Source organism: Neospora caninum, chromosome XI (assembly GCF_000208865.1).
Source record: "Neospora caninum Liverpool complete genome, chromosome XI".
Lineage (NCBI taxonomy): Eukaryota > Apicomplexa > Conoidasida > Eucoccidiorida > Sarcocystidae > Neospora > Neospora caninum.
In genome coordinates, this window is record NC_018397.1 from 1,144,974 (window position 1) to 1,163,308 (window position 18,335).

At 55.4% G+C, this 18,335-nt stretch overlaps 1 protein-coding gene across 1 annotated transcript; it reads left to right on the plus strand.

Annotated features, from left to right (window-relative positions):
• Positions 1 to 5,006: 5,006 nt before the first annotated feature.
• On the plus strand, positions 5,007 to 15,738 carry NCLIV_054530 (putative myosin heavy chain; the record flags this gene model as incomplete). The annotated part of the gene is made up of 17 exons (XM_003885007.1): positions 5,007 to 5,223; positions 5,871 to 6,035; positions 6,412 to 6,506; positions 7,017 to 7,134; positions 7,561 to 7,721; positions 8,066 to 8,140; positions 8,588 to 8,977; positions 9,435 to 9,922; positions 10,239 to 10,404; positions 10,931 to 11,086; positions 11,301 to 11,342; positions 11,741 to 11,865; positions 12,375 to 12,465; positions 12,874 to 14,136; positions 14,349 to 14,610; positions 14,891 to 15,164; positions 15,594 to 15,738. The coding sequence occupies 17 exons, from the start codon at positions 5,007 to 5,009 to the stop codon at positions 15,736 to 15,738; spliced, it is 4,233 nt and encodes a 1,410-aa protein (XP_003885056.1).
• Positions 15,739 to 18,335: the final 2,597 nt, after the last annotated feature.

Genomic DNA, 18,335 nt, shown 5'->3' on the forward strand with positions numbered 1-18,335 from the left:
GATGATGCTTGTGCAAACCCTTCAAGCTCCGGCCGCATTTCTTTGTTGCGTGCATTTTTATTCAACTTGCGTGCTCTCCGCTCTCCCACGGGTGCTTCGTGGGCGCAGAGGTTTTCGGCCTCTTCAAAGATTCATCCGACGCATCGTGGACCGTTAGCGGAGTGTGTGCGCAAGTAGCGGTCTACAAAGTGTACACACTCCAGCTTTTTGGTCAGGTCGCCTCTTCACAGTTTTAAAGTCCCTCTCGATGCTGTTATCTGCTTCTCGCTTTTTCTCCGTGGAAGCGAAACGAATCGTTCACGTGGTTGACAACTTGTTCGGTTCAGCCGTAGTTCCTTCCAGTGTTGTGTAAGGATCCACGGACTTAGGACGCCGACAATAGTGCGGCCAAAGTGATAAAACAAGTAATCTTGCTGTTTAAGCTCTTGGCTTCAAATACTGGTTCCCAACAGACAGAAAGGATGAAAAGCTATAGTCAGTGCGGGTCGGATGCGCCGGCAAGACACGTCCCCCACTTGGATGACGGAGGTGCTCAGGCACAAAGCACCTGGTACGGTCGAAATCTCTTACTTCGAGGAGGAATCCATCTTGGATACAGACTGTCCACCGTGAAGCTCTCTTTGAAGCTAGGCTGTCTCTCTTTCTTACGGCTCCCTGGGGCAGCCACGCGCTACTCGACAAGCCTCTTCCAACCTGCAGTGATTTTTGTTCTTTAAAAACTATCCATCTGGCGAAGGCGAGAACAACGCCGCTCTTCGTATGTCACCATCCGCGCGCCGCTTGCCACGAGAGGTTTTCAGCCTTCTTCCAATAGAAAAAGGTTTTCCATATATTGACTTATGCAGGTGGGTTGGCGCTGTCGGTGATCGTGACAAGCTAAAGGTAGCGATGCTGTTGCGACTCAGGGTGGCCTTAATGAAAAAAATCCCTCACCAATATTGCAAAAAAGTCTCAGCTAAAGAAAACGCAACTCTTCTGACACGCCTATAAACTCGTTTACTGGAAAAAAAAACCTCTTCACCGCTGAACCCAAACTACACTGGCAGGCGTGGACGAACGGTGTTCTTTATTGGGGACAGTGAGATAAGGTGCAAAAGAAAAAACTGCAAAACAGTGACATAGCAAGATTCGGGTACTTAGAGCTCGAATCTTAGGCTGAATCTCTGTGTTTACCGGATCCAAGTTCTATAGACATCTGGTTGATGTATGGTTCCACTGCAAGCAAATAGCACGGCGTTTTTGAGTTCGCCTCACAACGTTTAATACGCACCCACAAGATTCTCACCAATTAGATACTGTCCGACATGTCCATTCGTTTCTCCACCGAGAAGATATGACCGGCTGCATCTTTCCGGAATGTGCGGCATCCACGTACAGCCCGTAGACAAACAGACAACTAAAATTCTCCTGAATTCCAACCCCCCTTCCGAAGAAGAAAACCTGCACATGTTCAACCACACGTCCTCCTAGGAGAGGTGACAGTACGCAAAAAAACAAAAGAAAACCGTAAACATGAGGCAGCTACAACCTGTATCTGTGTCTTCCCGTGCATCCTCCAGAGAACCGGTGGGTCGTGGAATCCAAAAGGCCTGAGAGCGGAGAAGAAATGGGGTATTCACAAGGGAAAGTTGGTCTTGGTGCCTGGAGACCGAAAAAAACACGGCAGCTAGTAGAGGGGGCAACGGGAAACGCTTCAGCATTCTACTGCAGCGACGTTGGTAAATGCGGAAGAGGAAGCCCGGCCGTCTGCAGCCGATGATAGGAGTGCATCCTGTGCAAGACCCTGTTCCATGGAAAACAAGTATTCTAGTCCCTATTTTCTCGTCATTTTTTCTCTCGACGGTAAAGAACACGGCTACAGAGCAGTGGAAGCCGGACGGCAGAACAGAGGAAAGGAGATCCCACTTGGAGCAGCCACTGTCACACTGATGGGTGGTCAGCCCCTTATACGCAGTGCGACACCTACAAATGGTATATAAGCGCTCCCTTTGCATCATTCCCTTCTTGATACGCGTCTCTCCTCCCTGATGTCTTCTCCCGTCTCTCCATTTTTTCTCCAGCACCAAAAGACAGGTTGGTACTCATGCAGCAACCGCCACACGCTCTCACGGCATCTCGATGTCGGCAGTCACTGAGCGTTTTCCACTCCTGTTCCTGCTAATGCCTGAGCACCGTGTACAAGAAACCACTTCCTGGTGACTCACTTCTGCTAACTCAATGCTAACACCGCTGCCGCTCCGACTACTGTTTCTGTGACTATCCACCGAGTTCCACTGCCACGACTACAACATGTGGGCTCCGCTCTTACGAAAATGCATTCTGGGGCGCGAAAAACAGAAGTTCGGCGACGCATCGCGCCCGGCCAGCGTCTCTGGGGGAACGTGCCGATGTTGCCATTTCAGTTGTTTCGCTATATTCTATAGCAGGGAACATCACAGCTTGTTGCACTCCCCCCCTTCTGTCTTCCTAGTCTCTCTGGTGTGTAGAGCAGTGTGATTCCTGGTTTTGGCGAGGCGATGTGTCCAGAGCGACGAGCCAGCTGGTGGATCGAACGCGACCGCACTTTTGAAAGACGGAACGGGGATACGAAAATATGTCCAGAAGCAACGCTACCATCCTGCCCATTCGATTACTATCATTTCACAAGTTGTGTCTTTGGAACTGATGCTTCTTCCACCCCGTCACTTACACGTGGGCGTCTCCGGAGGAGGGTTGGGAGCTGCGCACCTGTGTTTGACTCGTCTGTCACTGTGAACTCGATGAGATGAGCCGTCCATTGCTGTTCTTGTACTTATACAAGCCTTCGCGGGGGCATTTCTTGTCGGCGTGGCGAAGCACTGTCTTTGAGATCGAGTTTTCGGCCACGGTCCTGGTCCCCTATAGTATCCGGGAATAGACAAATTTTGTGCTTCACACACGCTAGGAAGCATTTGGAACTCCAGTAAAATGAACTTCCGAAACCGGTCACCCTCTGCTGCCATACAAAATCGCCGCTTGGACTCAATTCACTTCTTACAGACCGATTCAAGAAAACAAAAATGCCTAATCACCGTGCACGACCCTGCTACCACGGCTTTCGCCACGTCACGCGTGGGCAAGCTGCTAGCCTCTGTAAAAACGCTGTACTGTTCCCCCTTGCCTTTTCAGCACACACAGAAAGGGTATTTTTGCCTTTTCTGTGTACTTGTCGCCTACTCCCTCCGCCTGGGCGGCGGTTTTCGTGTCACAAATGCGACTCGGTCTTCTGTTGACTCGGCGGTTTAGGATTGGACACCATTCGTGGCTGTGGCCCAGTCGACGGCTTGCAGCACGCGTGGTGGCATCTGGGACTTGTCTTCCGAGAGCCTCTGAATCGACCAAGACGTGTTCGATCCGGCCGATGTTTTGCTGTTCTGAGGGACGGGCTCCGTCCCCCTTTTCATTCTCTTTCTCTCTCTTTCTCTTTCGCTCGAGAAATGTCCGTCTTTTCCTCAAAAAGCGCACCACTTGGGGGAAAAATGCTAGAGGCCATCCTTCTCGAGCTGTGCTGTCGTGTCGCGCGCGCAGTCAACCGTTAAGCGCCAGTGCTTCTCCCGGCCTCGTCCACGGGCTCTGTAAAGGCGAGACGTTTTTCTGAAAACCGGTATTCTCCTGCAGGATTGAACGGCTGGGATGGTCTGCAAGTGTGTTTTCAGCCTTATTTTCGACAGCGTCGTTTTCCAGTGGAACAATGAGCACACACCTCTAGTTCGGGGTGGAGAAGACTTTCTCTCGGGTCCACAAAAAGACCACCGTCCCTCTCAGTAGAGATGAGGGGCGATCCATCCCCAGAGATTTGTCGGCATATCAGATTTGGACACTCTTTTGCATTCTTCCAGGTTTTTTGTCTCAGAGGCACACACCTCTAGGCAAAGTTTTCATCCTTTCGCCTTGGACTGGGAGACTCGCGCAGGTCTGCCAGCGGTCGGCTCGGAATCCTTTTTTACGCTTGTAACAACACGGATGCGCCTACTTTTTCCGTTCCAGTCTCGTGAAGAGGCAGATCTCGGGCGTCACAACGTTCATTCTGCACTGTACATACTCTGGCTCTCGTAGGTATCGCGTACCATTTCCGCTTTTTTCTCGCGGCAGCGTTTCAAGACAGTGTCAAGGAGCCTTTTGCCGTGCTTCGTGCTCTGCTTCTCCGTCCTTAAAGGGTGACCCACCAGTGGACGGGAATCGGGAACTTCTGAGCGCCGCGAGACGAGGCTATGGTCTCCTCACTGCCGAGCTCGCACACCGATGCAAGGACATGGAAACGTTCTTGCAGTTGATCGGTTTCGTCGGGGTACCTGCAAACATAAGCTTGACGGGTCGTCTTCTCTCAAAAAGCGAGGCATTTGCTCCCCATTTGAAATGCTTTCTTTTTCCGGCTCATCGATACAGGCTACTCGACGAGATAAGCGAACTCTCGTTGCAGGTGTTTCGGACAGCTGCGAGGCTTCTGGGCGCGCCCCCTAGTGTGTGTCGCTCGTCGCGGGCCGCGCATCTTCTCGACTTCTAGGCTCCTACACCCTCAGTCATCCTTCCTCCGTCTTCGCGTTGACTGTGCCTTACCGGCCTTCCTCTGGTCGCCAATGCGCTTGCGTAGCCCGACACTCCCGTCCCCTGCACGGGCGTGATTCAGCTCTGCGCTGCTGGTTCAACCGGAGGTAACTGGAAGAAGCAGCGGGTTGACCCGCACGGGGGGGGTGGGACTGAGGATTTCGGGCCCCACCGGCTGTCAAAATCATTCAAGAGTGTCTTCACATCCGTTCCTGCACGGGGAACTCAGGCAGGAAACACGTCAGACTGTGGGCTTTTTGGGTGACGTGAGTCGGTGTCTCTCTCCTCGTTCAGAAGGAGCGCTTTCGAGGGAAGGGGAGAGGCAGCATCGCCCGAGAACGTTGCCCAAATTTTCTCGCCCTTGAAGTGAGGAGAGGCTCGGCGAAAAACGCCGAACTGAGGTGGCCGCCAAAGCGGGATTTTCTGCGAGGACATGGCCCAAAATGGATGCCGACAATTTCAGGAAGCTCACAGCGATCCTGGACGTCCTGGATCGCTACAAAAAGTCTTTGACGGCGGCTTCCTTCCAGGGCGCCTCTGGGGATAGGTCCCGCAGCAGACGGATCTCGCGGTCGCCGAGTGTCCGAAGCGCCCGCTCCGGGAGTTGGATGCCAGCGCGCTCCGTCTTCGTCGGAGGCGGCTCGACCTTGAAATATCACGGTAAGGCTCTTCGCCTTCTGGATGCGATGGTCTTACACGGCAGAGCAAAACGTTCACCACCGACGCATTTTCTCGGCAAAACGTGCCAGGTGGTGCTTTCTTGTGCTGACACCGAGGGGCGCCGCGACAGCTTGTCGCAAAATCCGCGCTCCCACCACGCTTTTCCAGGGCCCAATTCGGTGCCTGAGAGATTCGTTGACGACTCGCGTTGTGTGGACTCGATGGGCCGTCTCCCGACAACTCTGTAGGCGTACGGTGCCGGGGAATCCTCAGTCGACTGGCAACTTGGAAGCTGTATCCAGATGACATAGCGGCGCCTTTCCACTGTGCGAAACGGCCAACTTCTGCTAGCCTCCTGCCTCAGACTGGCGCCTGGGACTGCGCACTCCAGGCGCGTTTCCTAACGCGAATGGAGAATGGGTGGAGAGCCCGACTCAGAGTCGACTTTGAAGGCACGTGCGCACACAGAGTCCTACCTACCGTCTGCTCTAAGTGACGCGCATCCGGCGTTTCTGCTGCAGAGACAATTCCCTTTGCCGGAGGCGCTTCAGAACCGTGCTGGCTAGTTTTCTCTCTAAGGAAAGTGGGGAGGAATTGCTCACATCTGTCGCTTCATCCCTGTCATGTCCCCACGCTCGCCCGTGCAGCTCGTAGCAAGCAAATAGAAGACTGGCCGGAGACGACGGTCGCCGCTATCCAGCGGAAAATGACAATACGGCGCACAAAGACTCTCCATGCACGCCGCCAAGCAGCCGCTCGCCTTTCTTGCCCGGAGCTTCCACATCTCCAAAAGCTTCAAGTCGATCTGAGAGGTGAGGCAATGCGTTCGACCTCCCGTCGCCCTGGCTGGGGGGGAACGGGTCTTAAAAAAGGATTTATCTGTATCAGGTTGGAAACGGAGTCTGACCGTTCCTTCGGTGTGAAATCTTTCAAGTGGTCCATATGTGCCGTCAAAGTAGGCTTCAATGAATGTACGTTCTGCGCCGTCTCCGAGACGCATGGATTTAAGAAAGGAAGGATCCAGCAAAGAGTTCCAGCTCGTTTCTTCTTTTTAGTTCTTGTACCCGTCACTTCCACACCGAGCTTTCCGGTACCCCGGGGCGCTTCTTGGGCGAGTCGGCGCGTTCATGGCGAATTTTCTGCTGCTATTGGCCACTAGCCTGTCTGTTGATCTGCGTGTCTGACTAGAGTTGGATTCGCCCCTGCAAGCGAAGGTAGAAAGCCGTGGCTTGGAGCGCTGGTTCAGCGGGCCGAGAGCAGCCCAGGACGACTCGGAAACACTCGTGAGTTTCGTTCGGCACACGGAAAGAAAAAAAGGCACCCTCGGCGCAGGTGCACATCTTGAAATGGAGAGAAAGGACCAGCGACGGAGGCGACGGCTGGGGAATCTGTATCTTTGTATACGCACATACATGTCCATATATATATATATATATATATATATATGGATCTGGATCTATTCCTTCTTCTTCCGCGCGTTTTTGTATGCTGTAGGACACATTGCATGCTGCTTCTCTCACTCGTCTTTTTTGTGGCGCATCTAGCAGGCAAAGAAAGGTACACTTGAGACAAGAGACCGCGCATGTTCCGGCATCTTAAGAGTGGCCCGACAGGCTTTCGTGGATTTCCTGTGTGCCGACTTTCGTGAGCACGTCTCTTTCCCTCGGTCGTCGATTCACGCGCGTGCGCATCACGGGACCACGCAGTCTCCGTGCTTCAGCGGAGGCGTTTGTCCACGGTCGCCAGCTGTGTGTGTGTGTGCGTGTGTGTGTGTGTGTGTGTTCTGGACGCAGGAAGCTTTTGAGGGCGAGGGCATCCGCAAATGGGCTTCCCTGAGTGACGGGGATGTGTCCTTGGAGGTGGACCTGTCGGATGACGACGAATCGGTTCGGCCTGACGTTATCTTTAGTGGTCAGTCTTTTGCGAGTTCGTCTCCCGTTCTTTTTCCAGAAAAAACTCCGGCACCGGTTGACTGTCCCTTCCCCTGTGCCTGCGCAGAGCCCACCTGGCACCCGTGTCAGAAACAAGAAATAGCGAGGCGGGGAACTCGGGGCGTCTCTCTTGGAGCGCTTCGTTTTCCACTTGATTCGTTTTGACTGTTGCGCCCTGTTGCTTCGCTCAAGCCTGCGCGGTAAAACTGGCATGTTATGCCAGCGGTTGGATGCAGCGTGGTCTCGTGTTCGAATCCAAGTGTACGGTGGCCGCGTCGTCGAGCAGATCAAGCCCGGGCGAACGCGTGCGCATCTTCACTCGCTGGCGAGGAAGAGACTGGCCCGCTGGGCGCGGCCGTGGTGAAGGATTCGTTCTTTTCTCGCGTGCCCTCTTTCGCTTCTTCAGATTCAGTCGGGTCGGTGGATTTGAAGAGTCTCGCAGAACTGGAGTTCGATGAAGTCGACTTGGACCACATCACGCCCAAGGTCTTGGGACAACTCTTCGACCGCGTCTTGGAGTGTCTGCAACTGGATTTCAGAGATCTCATCGACAAGCTGAAAACGCAGGTGAGTCTCTCGGCGATCTTGCAAAAAGGGACAAGTCTGGCAGTGCATCCCCCCCCCTCCCCGCGTTTTCGGCCGCGGGGTGGGGCTTCGACAGATCCTGGCGTGGCTCTCTGGAAGGCCGCGGGAACGTGGCGTTGGCCCCATAAGACAGATCCGACTTTTTCGTAGCGACTCCTCAGAGAATGATCTCGCGGAGAGGCCTTTAGGTCCAAGTCGACCTTTTGCGGAGGAAAAGGCACGACGTTGTTCGGCGCCGTTCTGCCTTTTCTTTCAGTGCCCTAGGAACTTCAGGCAGTCTCCGTAGCTGCGTTGCTTGTTGAATGTTCCTGGCCTTTTTGTTGCAGAACGGACACCTCAAGCAAGACATCATCTCCATGAAGAAGAAGCTGCAAGATGCGGTTCACACGAATGATGAGCAGGTGCGCCGGGCGCGAGGTTTGCCACATCAGCTGGTGTGGCTACGAACGCACCGTCCTGTGCCTCCTGAAACTCAGCGAAGCTCTCTTTCGCCGCTGTCGCTTCTCTTCCGTGCATGTCCTCTCGCGTTTGCTGGTTTCTCGTTTTCGCGGCTCGGAAGTCGTCGCTCTGAAACACTCGCGGTCTGTCCTGTACGATGTGTCGCACTGGTGCAACTTGGTCTAGCATTCGCCCACTGTGTAAACAGCGCCAGTGTCCCTGGCTGGAACTGCGCCCCGAACTCGGTCCCTCTTGCTCCCCGACGGCATTCGGCGTTCTCGGGGCAGTCCGAGGCGGCACAGAGTTTGCGTGCACGTGTGTCCGGGCGCCACCAGCACACAGAGATTTTCCATTCCAGGTCTTTGCTCGGGACTGAAGCCTCGGAAGCAACGGACTGTCTTCCTCGCCAGATTATCAAACGGTCCCACTTGGCGCAGGCCGCGGTGGACAGTGGGACGATGGGTTGCAGCTTCCTGTCTTGGATTTTCTCCTCGCTTTACGGTTCGGGACGCGTCAGCCGTTATCGGTATGCGAATGGAGATTTAAGGATTCGGATGACGCCTGCGGCCTTTGGGGACCCAGGCGACGGCCGCGCGTTCGGGAAAGCCTTTTTTATTGGGCATGGCCTGCCTGCAGGGGCGTGTCGCGGATCGTTTCATGCTCCTTCAGAGCTCATCCTTTTCCTCGTTCAGGTCCAAGAGTTGAAGGACATGACGGAGCGCGTGGCGGATCTGCGGGCAGAGACGCGGGAACTCACCAGACAGCTCAGGCTGATGGAGTCGCAGCTCAAGAAATACGCTGTGAGTTTCCGGGAGGTTGCGCTCACACGCACGATTTTCGCGGCTTGGTTTTTCACGAGGTGCTACGGAGGGGTCGAGAGGACAGACGCTGCGAGCAGCAGCACCAGTCAGGGTCGTTCGAAAAAGAGCGAGAGAAACGAAGATTGGGAGAGCCAACAGCGCGAGATGTATCATTAGAAATACGGGTAATCGCGTCTTTATGTCTTCAACGGTGCATAGCTCGTCGTGTCGAGCAGGGAGGTGTCGAGTTTCGTGACGTGCCTCCTGCGTGCAAGAGGAAACACGTGCTAGGGCCCTTCCGGTTGTTTGCAGAAGTCGCCTGTCGGTGAGTCGTGCTGCCCTACGCGTCGAGGAAGCGTTTACCCTCGCGGGTTTTTTCCTCAGGTGGAAGACTGCTGTGGCTACGCTCCGTCCATTCCTCTCTCGCCCTTTTTTGCGCTGCGTGTGCCCCGTGCAGGAGCAGGACCGCGAGATTCAGGCACTGGTCCGTGAGAAGTTGGCTTGGGAAGCTGAGCGCCAGCAGCTCAGCGCCCAGATCCAAAAGCTGACGCAGGAGCTCGGGACCCGAGACGACGGGACGCGTCTTTTGCAGCTCCTCGGGGACTTTGACCGCGTTGAGGCGCTGAATCAGGAGAAGGAAGAGCAGCTGAAGACGCTGGCGAAGCATCTGGAGGCGAAGGACCGCGAGATCGAGTCTCTCAACTTGAACTTGTCGATGAAGCAGACGGCCGCGGCGGCGCCTCGTCGTGACCCTCGAAGCAGCATTTTGTCGCCGCGCGTCTCCCTCGAGTTCTACTCCGGCACTCTTCCACGCCGCACGACGATGGCGCGTCGGCACCTCGTAGAGTCGAGGAGCTCGGTCCCTTTGGTGGGGGCTTCCCTCGCGGGCGAGCTCCGGCAAGCAGCGCAAGAGACTGAGGAGAAGCCAGCCGTCACTGTTGAGGAGTGAGTCGCGGACGAAAACGCAGTCCTTGTGTTAGCGGAAGGCGCGCGCCTTGGCGCATTTTTCGCGCGCCGACAGTGTTGTGCCCGTGTCGACGCTGACTTGGGCGAGACTCCGGCAGTGCACGGTGGCTGCCTCTCCAGTGCTACCGAGTCCTACAGTGCTGTGACGGTGGGGCCAGGAGAAGGAAAAACTGGTCCCCGATGGGCAAAGAACTGCGCGGGTTTTGTATGCGCCGTCCGTCAGCCCCCCGCTGGGGAGGCTCAGTCAAAAGGCCCGACTGAGAACGCGCTTTTCTTCGACTCCTGCTCTCTCCAGATACGCACAGAGACTGGAGCTTGCGCGGCGCAAGCTCGACCAGGCGATGGCAGAGCTGGAGACGGCGAGTCACGTGAACGAGACTCTCCGGGAAAAAGTCACTCGTCTTCAAGGGGAACTGGACGAGACGACAAAGACGGTGGAGGATCTCACCAAAGAAGTTAAAGTGCGTCACCGGGAGGGGCTCACTCGCCTCCAGAAGGGGGTGTTCGCCCCAAGCGTTCTCGAGAGTGGCGACGTTTCTCGGAAGGCGCGTGTTTCGAAGTCGAGAGAGCGGGGCTGGGCGAGTACGCGCCCGTGGAAGATAGGCATCATTTTCACTCGGGATCCAGACTCAAGCGTGTTCGTCTAAGCAAAAGGTTTGTTTGGGGCTAACGCCCAGCTTATCTAGGAAACGAAGGCGCGTTTCCGTCTCCAAAAAATAGGGACTCCAGTTATCAACAGGCCGGCTTCTCACCAAGAGGCAGCAAACCGTTTCGAACCCGGTCGCGTCCCAGAGGATATCGGTTTTGGTCTCAAATTCTGAAAACAGGAGTCCCCATAACGAGACAAACAGGGAAAACATGTGTCACACGACTGCTGCCTCAGAGCCATCGGAGTGTATATACAGCCAGTGCCACAGACTTCACAGACCTTTCTCGTTCGCTGATCTGCTCTCTGAGTCTTGCCTCTTGCCGCTGTGTTCTCTGCAGGAGAAGGAGGAGCTGCTGAACAGTGCCGAGGAGAAGCTTCGCGAGCAGACTTCGCTCCTACATGCCACTGACCTCAAACTTTTCAACGCCGAAGAGGGAAGCCGAAACAAGGAGGCGCAGTTGGACAGGCTCCGAGCAGACCTCGCTGCAGTTCGGGTGCGTTCTGTTCACTGGTTTCTCTTCGCGCGGTAAACACGAACGGAGTCTTCGATGTTTGTTGCATTCCTAGCAAGTCGCGCTAGTGCAGACGGTCGTCCATCCAGCAGCCACTGAGGCGCTGCAAATTGCCACGGCGTTTCTTTCAGATGCCTTTTTTCCTAGCGAATGTCGAAAGGTTGCGCTTCTCTCCTGGTGCGTGTTTTCTGTACAGGGAGAACTCGACGCCGCGCTCAAGCAGAGCCAGGGAGACACGGTAGGAGCGTTGAACGACTGCCAGCAAACACGCGAGAAACTCTGGAAGTGCAGGCAGCGAAGGCCAACCGGAAGTTCGTGAGCCTGTGATGACGGTGGTATTTCACATCGCATGCAGGATATGGACGGCTTGTGGTGCAGTCTCGTATGTGCGTTTCTGGTCTCGGAACAAAACGGGGAAAGGGTCGAATGGACGCTCGAGAGGCTGTGCGTCGTAGAACGTTGTGAGAGGAGAACGACGAAGAGAGACACATGAACGTGTGTCTCTTCCCATGCGCCAATCAGTAGCTAGGTGTGAGGCGATGAGAGTTTGCATGCGGCATTTGGAACGCGTCTCGCAGGCTTTTTCACCGTGGTTTTTCGAACCCCTTCTCTGCATTTTTACCGTGCCGCACCCAGGCTCTGCTAGAGCAGGTGGGCCGTCAGGTCGAGCAGATCAAGAGGCTGGAGAAGGAAGTCGCCGAGCTGCGCGAGCAGTTGAGCGATAGCACGGCCAAGAACGAGACTTCAAGCGCTGATGCTGAGTACGCCGACCAGAGAACATCCGATTTCAAGAAGGCTAGGAAATGTCTAGACACTGCACACGCTCGACACCGTGGCACCGGCGCCTGTCACTGCATCTCTCACGCGATCGCATCTCTTGCATGACTGTGCGGAATCGACAGTTCACTGCGGCGACAGGCCTTGGAAAGAAATCCACTTGCTTAGAAGCGTGCGCGGCGTTTCCAGGGACTCGGATGCGCGGAAGGGGTTTTCCGGGGCATGCAGTCGCGTGTGTCTCTCTCTCACGAGCGCGTCAGCCACCGCCACATCAGGCTTAATGCACTCAGGCAACGTTGTCGCTCGGGAGGGACACGTTCCTTCAAAGGATGTGCCACACTGGGGTGCGTGATGAGGTCATGTCACTCAGTCGCGTCTCCTGGACATGCGAAAAGACCCTTCGAACTTGGCAGGCTTTCCCTCGTGAAGCACTGCCCAGGAGATCCACGGTCGCCTCATCCTTTTTTCTCGCATTCGTGTCACCTGCTTCCAGGAGGCTCAAGAAGCTGTTAGCGGAAGAGACAGGGAAAGCGGGAGAGGGCGACCTTGCTTGGCGTGCACGTCTCGCGGACGTGGAGGCGGAGGTGCGTTTTCAGCTCGGTGGACAGGCAGCTTCGCCAAAACTGTTCGACTCCTCGCCGCTTCCCCCCCTCGCGATGGTCTGGTTTCCGGGGAAGTTCCGGCGCGCCAGGTGTTTTTGCCTGTCTCTTCACGTCCCACCTTTGAACGCACGTGTGTGCCACTCGGATGCGTTCTTGTTTTGCAATGACGGCTCCACCTGCTGTGTCGCCGTCTCTTTCTGTCTATTTCGTTTCGCACTCCCTTTTTTGCTCTTTTTCCAAACTGGTTTTACGCGCTAGCAATTTCCCCGTTCCGCTTCTGTCCACCTCATTTGTTTCCGCAAGCTTCGCGCGAGTTTCGAGTTCGTCTCGCACCATCCTTTCTCTGGTTCACCTGCGACCTTCCCCGTTTCGCTGCTTGAGCCTGTTCAGCTAGAGGCAGAGAGCCGCAGGGCGCTCCGAGCCGAAGAGTTGGAGCAACAAGTGAAGGATCTCGAAGAAGAGCTGACTGTGCTTCGGCGCACGGGGGCGGAGATGGAGGAGAAGTTGAAGCATGAAATCGAGATCCTCCGTGCCCACATGGATGAGCAGAAGGCAACGTTTGCTCGGGCCGAAAAAGAGTTGCAGGACCAACGTAACGCGGCCGAAAACGAGAAGGCGGACCTTGCCAGGCGCCTCGCCTGTATCAACGAGGAGTTGCAGCGCCTTCAAAGGGCGGAACAGCTAGCGCTAGCACTCGAAGCGGAGCCCGCCACGTTTGCCGACTCGCCTTCTCAGGAGGAGTCACAGAAAGTGCGCGATCTTCTGGAGAAGCATTCTTTAGATCTGGAGCGTCTCCGGCAGTCGATCACCGAACTGTCCGAGACCAAGCAGTCGCTGGAGTCGGAACAGAGTGTCTTGGACAAGAAGTTGAGCACGTTTAAACAGGATCTCGGAGAAGTCCAGGCGCTGTACCAAGACATGCACAGCAAGCTTGACGCTGCGCTCCGTGGCAAGGAGGACGAACTCGCGATTCTGATCGCCGCGTGCAACCAAATGGAAAAGAACGTGGCTGCGAAACTGGAACAGATGCGAAAAGAGCTCCGTGAGGAGTCGGAGAAAGAACTGGAGAGGGGGCGGCTGATATGGCTCTCCAACCGTCTACAGGAAAGTGTGCACCAGTTGAAGCGAGACAATGCCGCACTACAAGCCCAGCTGGAAGCGGCTGAGCAGGGAGGCATCTGCCCTGAAGACAGGAAGCGCCTCGAAGCGTTGGAAGAAGAAAACCGCGCCTTGACCAGTCAGCTTGCCGACCAGCAGTCCGCAGCCTTGAGGGGAGCCGCACTCGAAGAGGAGGCGGCCGCGCTTCAGTCTCTCAAGGAGGAGCACGGCCCACTCCTGCACCAGGTGGAGACTCTCCGCGGGCGGAATGCGGATCTCGAGGCGCTAGTCGTGGCCGCCAAGGGCGACGGCACGGCGGAGATCGAGCGCCTTCAGCAGAGCTGCCGGCAGTTGGCTGCTCAACTTAAACAGCTGGAAGAAGCGGACTCGAAGGCGCGACAAGCGCATGCAGAGAACCAGGCGCTTCTCGAGCGGTGCGCACACCTCGAAACCCAGTTGAACAGGACGTCAGACAGGCTCGGGGCCTCCGAGGCTGCCACAGAAGTCTGGCAAGGGAAGTACCAGCGGTCGGCAGCTGAGAACGAGAAACTCCAGGTGCGTGATGCCGTGCTGGGAAGTTGAGGGACCAACGAGAGGGTCGACTGCCACCGTGCAGGCCACGAATTCTGTCGTGGATCTGCCGCGCATTTTCCTTCGTTCCGCGCCCGCCGCGTATACCTTTTTCGAGATTCCCAGTGCCTCATTCTCTGTGGACACGGCCGTTTGCCTTGTTCCTTGCGTCTGTGTGGCCGCTGCCCGTTCCACAGAGAAAGCTGGCGCTCTTAACAGAGCAGCACGGGCTGTTGATGAGTCGTGCAGCGGAGCACCAGAAACTGTCGTCGCTGATGGAGCATGTGTCGAAAGAGCTTCTCCAGATCCGCGGCGACATGGCAAAGATCAAGGACCTAGGAACCAAAATCCAGGATACACCTGCCACAACTGTGTTTAACGTCGGCTACCCTGAGAACGTCATTCCCATGGTCAGCGTCCACGGGGATCACAAGAAGGAGCAAACGGTAAACATCTCAGGTAAGGCGGCCTCGGCTCTTTTTATCTCTCACTCGTCCTTGCGTGTTAAAAAACCCAGCACGGTTTTGACGGAGGCGGCTGCAACCGTAAAGTGTGTGTCGCGGGTTGGCCGCGTCAAGGCTGGGCAGCTTTCTCAGCTCAGCGTCCTCGATGAACGGGTGGAGTTTTGGTCTCGCCTAAAGGCATGCACTGCGGTAGGCCTCTGCACACACGTTCGCGGCGGACAGGGGTGCCTTCTCTCCACCCTCGTGCATTTTTTCGAATTTTCCTCTGCTCTCAGGCGTGTACGATCTGCGCATGGCGGCTGGTCAGTACGCAACTTTCTCGACGACCGCGGGCAGTCGCGCAGCCACGCCTCTACGCAGGAACTGCGCGTCCTCGCTGCTGAGCAGTCTACGTGATGGAATCTCCAGCGGCAACTGCTGCTCCAGTGACGTCGAGAGTCGCATGGCTTCCGCGATTGGAAACGGCATAACTTACGTCTTTCCGTCCTCTCGCCGCGCCCCGGCGTCATGTACAACGCCAGTGAGCAGTTCGTTGTTCGACAAAAAAGTGTAAGTTACCGTAAAAAGCCTGGGTGCCCGTTTAGGGTTTAGGGTTAGGGTTTGGGGTAGCTTGCGACTTCACAACCTTGCGGCGATGTGCGGTTGCGGGTTAAAGTGCACGTTTTACCCTCCCGAAAGTCGATATCGAATTTCAGCGGTAGGAGGTCGACAGTCTTCTCTGCTGATTACGGACGGAGTCAGTTCTTCACAACCCCTCGCGATTCCTGCGAGGAAATGATGTCGCGTGAGTTGCGCGACGTAAGCCTTATCGATAGTATAACGCATCGCAAGTCCTACGGCACAAGCGAGTGAACTGGTTAGCGCCTGCCTGGATAAACAGAGGAGTTTCACGGCGTCTTTCCTTGGGTTGCGTTGAAGAGGAGATGTGAAAGTGTTTTTTCGACCTGGACTGTGCTGGGTTTCCCTTGCTCTTCGTAGATCAAACCCCTCGACAGTCTTGCGAGTCAGGACCGGCATTGAGACACCGTCAGCGGAACAGTTCTTCCCCATGTCCCCGGAAAGCGACCCGCGCCCGGATTTCCATCCCCTCTTGCCCTCTGTCCCGTGGTATCCCCCCCCGTAGAGGCCGAATCTGTCGGAGGCGTTTCGTTTGAGCGGCCTGGCTTCAGTTTGTGATTCCTGAATGCGATGTGGCATACTCAGAGAAATCACGCTTTCTCTGTGAACATAGCGTCGACGGGGACAAACACTTGCTCACTTTTGTTGGTTTTCCGCACATTTGTGTTCTATGGAAATTGCACAGTCTTCAATTCCGAACGAGCACTATTTCAAGGAAACACGGGTTGCTTTTTTATTTGTGTTCGCCATGTGCAGCATGCTGCCGTGTTCCCTTCTACACGCGTATTAGGCGAATCCCGAAGGTTGGTCTTTTTCAACAACCTCGGCATGTCATGTTTTTTGAATCGACTGCGGTCGTACGGAGTACCTCCGTCGTTGCATCGTCACATTTTTCGAGAGCCGCAATGCTGGCGGAACGTGTGGCCACTATGTAGGTGATGAATACTCCGTCTCTAATTCGTTAACATTGAATCTGCACACCCATAGTGATGCCCGTGCTAGAGATGTGATGCAATTTGGGGGATGAGGTTGAAGCAGGTTTCTCTCTGCGAGCGCGCATCTCGATCCGAGGCACTGCTGGGTCTGGAATACCCCGAGAGCGCTGCAAATAGCAGGAGTTCAAGCGATGTGATTGTCGAGGGACAAGCTGTTAAGAAAATGGGCACTTTCGGATCTGCGTCGATGCTCTGTGGTTCTTCAGCAGTGTGACCTGACAGGGTCGTGCTCCTGTCGGCCAAAGCTACTGTTTTGTTGGTGCTCACTGCGGCAGCTGTATCCTCGTGCGTTGACAGAATTTCCTGGGTTGCGTTGTTCTGCAATGAAATACACGTTTTAAAGGGGCTATCGGAAAGCCCCTAGAAACTGAACACCGCGACAACTGGGAACCCACTATTGAAAAGACTCAGCTTCACCGATGCGCGCCCGCACGACCCTCCGTCGGACTCCCCGGAAAAACTCGTGAAGTCCACGGGCGGCAGAGGGTCGCGCGCTGTGCGTGACGTTCATCTGGAATTGGTTGCATCCTGGCATCTTGCTATTCTGACCAGAAACAGCGTTGCCAGGCAACAAATTCGAGGAGAGGCTTCCGTCCTCGTGGTCTTCCTCGCAGTGGGGTCAGTGCTTCAGAGCAGCAGGCTAGCAGGCTGAAACGGGTGACACAACTGGAGAGCACGACAGGACCGGGGGTGCTCGGGAGCCCGGTGCTGAGCTGAAGGCATGTAATAGTTCGTTGCTGGCCAAAGAGAGGGGGAAGTGCTAACAGTATGCCCGCGTAAGGCAACAGTCTATACTGCAGTGAGAGCCGAGGTTAGCACGGCACACTTTCTGGGTACTGCGCAACTTAATTCGCTTTGAATATCGTCACCTGGCGGGTTTCCGAACGAAAGACACAACACGCGTACGCCCAGCCTGGTACATGCCACCGGAGACCATGCGGAAATTGTCCGTTCCGTGTGAAGTACTTTGGACTCAGGAACACTCTCCTAGAACCAGACCTTCTCAGGGTAGACGAGGTGGGTAGCGACGGCACAGTTCCCCCAGCCTTGCTAGAAATGCGTTCTGTTTAGAAATGAATGGTGCTCGTCGACCCATGTAGAGTCATCGCGTTAACTGAAGTGTAGAGCAGACACATGTTCCACTGCCGAAAGTGTGAAGCGGCCCAGCAAGACGCTGCGGCCACAGCAAGCGGCACTAACGTCGCTCGTGTCTCTCCAGTCGTAACGTTCCCTCGAATCACAAGCTGTGATGCTCCTACCCGTACTTCCTATGTTTTCCCAGTGTGGCTTTCTGCAATAGAAAGCCACGAATTTTTTATGTCCAGACGGCGGAGGGACCGGCAGAGTGTCGGTGTAGGGGTTTGCTATGGTGCAAACGCCCCCTGACTACAAGACAATCCGAGAAAAGTGAGGCCTGCTGAACGGCACAGCGCGTTATGTCGGGATCTATCTCTGTCTTGCGGAAAAAACCTTTTCCAGATTCACGTCGCTTGCCCGCTAGCGCCCACAACCCAGGCGACGCTTTTGGAGGACGTCCCATATCCTGCGAACACAGAGCGCAGGAATCATGAGTCTAGGTAGGGCGAGGCACTTGATGAATGATACCAGACATGCGACGGACTTTTCCGGACATTCGGGTACCACGGGGGCGTGCCTGAGCATTGAAAAAAGCATTTGCCTCGAACTTCCCAGGACAGCACTGAGTGTTTCTGCGCGAGAGGACGAGTCAGCTTTCTCCTGGATTCGTGAGTCATGGCCAGAGGCGGGAACCTCCGTCCCCTGAGAGCAAACCGAGCGTAGTTCCATTTTACCCTCGGACGACTCTCCGCTGCAAGATCGGACCTGCCGCGCGCGGCAGCCGCATTTCGTGACTCACGCAAAGACGGTCCGTCTCGCAGAATGTGTTACCGCACGAAACATTCGGGAACCTGTTCTGCCGATTTGGATGGCATTCTCTCTCTTTTTGTCCGGAGTGCTTGAATTGTCGTTTGAATGAGGATAGACGCAGCATACATGCGAAATCTGTGCAGGGAAAAATCGTTCGCAGTCCAGTTCCGAAACGGCAAGGGTCGTGTTCTCGGGCGTGCGCAGTGTATAGAAGGCACGT